The sequence below is a fragment of the Bos indicus x Bos taurus genome, unplaced genomic scaffold (assembly GCF_003369695.1).
Source record: "Bos indicus x Bos taurus breed Angus x Brahman F1 hybrid unplaced genomic scaffold, Bos_hybrid_MaternalHap_v2.0 tig00001691_arrow_arrow_obj, whole genome shotgun sequence".
NCBI lineage: Eukaryota > Metazoa > Chordata > Mammalia > Artiodactyla > Bovidae > Bos > Bos indicus x Bos taurus.
In genome coordinates, this window is record NW_020867448.1 from 34341 (window position 1) to 36505 (window position 2165).

The 2165-nt window shown below is 50.0% G+C and overlaps 1 gene segment (V, D, J or C); it reads right to left on the bottom strand.

Moving 5' to 3' along the window:
• Positions 1–830: 830 nt before the first annotated feature.
• LOC113888765 lies at positions 831–1609 on the bottom strand. The segment is given in 2 exon segments: positions 831–1412; positions 1545–1609. Coding segments are annotated over 2 exon segments (453 nt in total).
• Positions 1610–2165: the final 556 nt, after the last annotated feature.

Here is a 2165-nt window from a genome sequence, read left to right on the forward strand (position 1 = left end):
GCATAGGGTCGCAAAGAGTCAGACACAACTGAGCACACACATATAATTCACACTTTAAAATATCTGAGGAGGCATATATATTGCACACTCTTGTTAATTTCATGTGACGACTCATCAGGCATAAATGCTTTTTTCCTGTCACTTCTGATACCCTCAACTATAGGATTTCAAGGTAACATATGTCCATTTCTACCTTTGCACCTAGAAAATGGTAAAAGAGGCTGTCAGAGTTTAGCAAAGGGAATCAAGAAGTCCAGAGTGTTGTTATGTGCCAGGAACTTCCTGCTTATTAAGTACTTATACAACAGTGGAACATGGTGTGATGCTATTATAATGTATCACCTTGACTATGCCACAGATATTTAATTAAACATTATTCTGGGTGTTACATGAGGGTGTTGTTGGAAGAGATTAACATGGAAACAGGTAGACTTTAATATGAAGTTAGATTAACATTGTAAACAGATGACCTTTCATAGTGTTGGTGGGCATCATTTAACCAGTGAAGACAGGAATAGAACAGAGAGACTGATCCTCCCCAAGTAAGAGATAATTGTCCAGGTGATGGCCTTCAAACTGGGCCATTAGTTCTTCAGCTTTTGAACTAAAACACAGCTTTCCCTGGGTCTCTACCACCAGCCCAGTATACAGTTTTGGGACTTACCAGCGATGGGGGAGCCTGGTGGGCTGCCGTCTATGGGGTCGCACAGAGTCGGACACAACTGAAGTGACTTAGCAGCAGCAGCAGCAGCCTTTAACAACTATGTGAACCTACCCCTTTAAAACATGTATACATATTTGTTCTATGGGGGACAGTTCTAAGGGGGGCAAGGACCACAGGTGTTGAGGACAGACATGAGTCTGATTCCTTGTCTGACAGTGATGAAGTATGAGACCTGGGCAAGTCAGTTCCCCTCGGGTGTATAAACAATTAAAATAATACTTACCTTGCATGATCTTTGTGAGCATTAAAACACAGCAAAGAAAGAATGGGAAAATCTGTCCATTCTACCAGAGCCTGGGTCTGGCTGGCTGGCAGCCAACACCCTCAAGGCCACTTCCTGAGCTGGGGTAGGAGTGTTTTTGTCCCAGAGGCACCTGATCATGCAGGGCTGTGTCTTGGCTGCTGGCACAGAGATACATGGCTGAGTCTGTCAGCTCCAAGGAGCTCAAATTCAGCTCAGAGCGAAAGTCACTAAATTGTTTTGCTGAGAATCGATCTGGCATGTTTTTTCCTCCACTAACTTGTCCGCGGTAATACTGAATGAGGAACTGGGGGCCCTGGCCCAGGGCCTGTTGGTACCAATACACAGAGCGGTGTCCAGAGTCAGGGGAACATCTCAGAGTCGCTTGCTGCTTTCTTGATTTGATCAGGTATTTGGGGGTCTGGGTGACTTCAGAATCCACCAGGCCTGTTAGGGAGGAGACAAGGAAGCTGAGGGCAGAGCACAGGGGAATCCTCCTGCTGCAGCCCTCATTGCCAGGCTTCTATCTCAGGGAGGCAAAGACATCTCAGAAGCTCCCACACTGTGTCCAGGACTCACCTGCTCCCAGGAGGCAGAGAGTCACACAGCAGAGGAGCCTGGAGCCCATGGCAGCATCAGTAACCCAAGACTGCTGCTGGCTGGGGGCAGGGCTCCTGGGGTGAGTGGTGTAAAGTGCTGACCCTCCTGCTTCCCTGATTGGAGTATTTGCCTATGACGTCACAGCTGTCTGTCTCTGCAGGCTGCCCTTGTCCACTAGATCCCTTGGCAGGACCCAGGGCTGGCTCCTCTATGCCCTTCCCTGTCCTGCACAGCCCCTCAGCAAAGGGTGGGTGTGAAGTGTGCATTCTCCCCGTGTCTCCATATGTCCACAATATGACTTCTTCTCCTCTCTCTGCTCCTTCCTGACACTCGTCACCGAGCCCTCACCAGCCACCCGAACCCCTCACCCTCCACTTCCTTTGCACGGTCCCCCTGAGTACATCCTGAGGTTTCAGGGACGTCCCCACTCCCCTGGGCAGTGAGGAGTCTGCACCGGTTCCTTGTGTCCTGGAAGCACTGCTGCTGCTGCTGCTGCTGCTGCTGCTGCTAAGTCACTTCAGTCGTGTCTGACTCTGGGCGACCCCATAGACCGCAGCCCACCAGGCTCCCCCGTCCCTGGGATTCACCAGGCAAGAACAC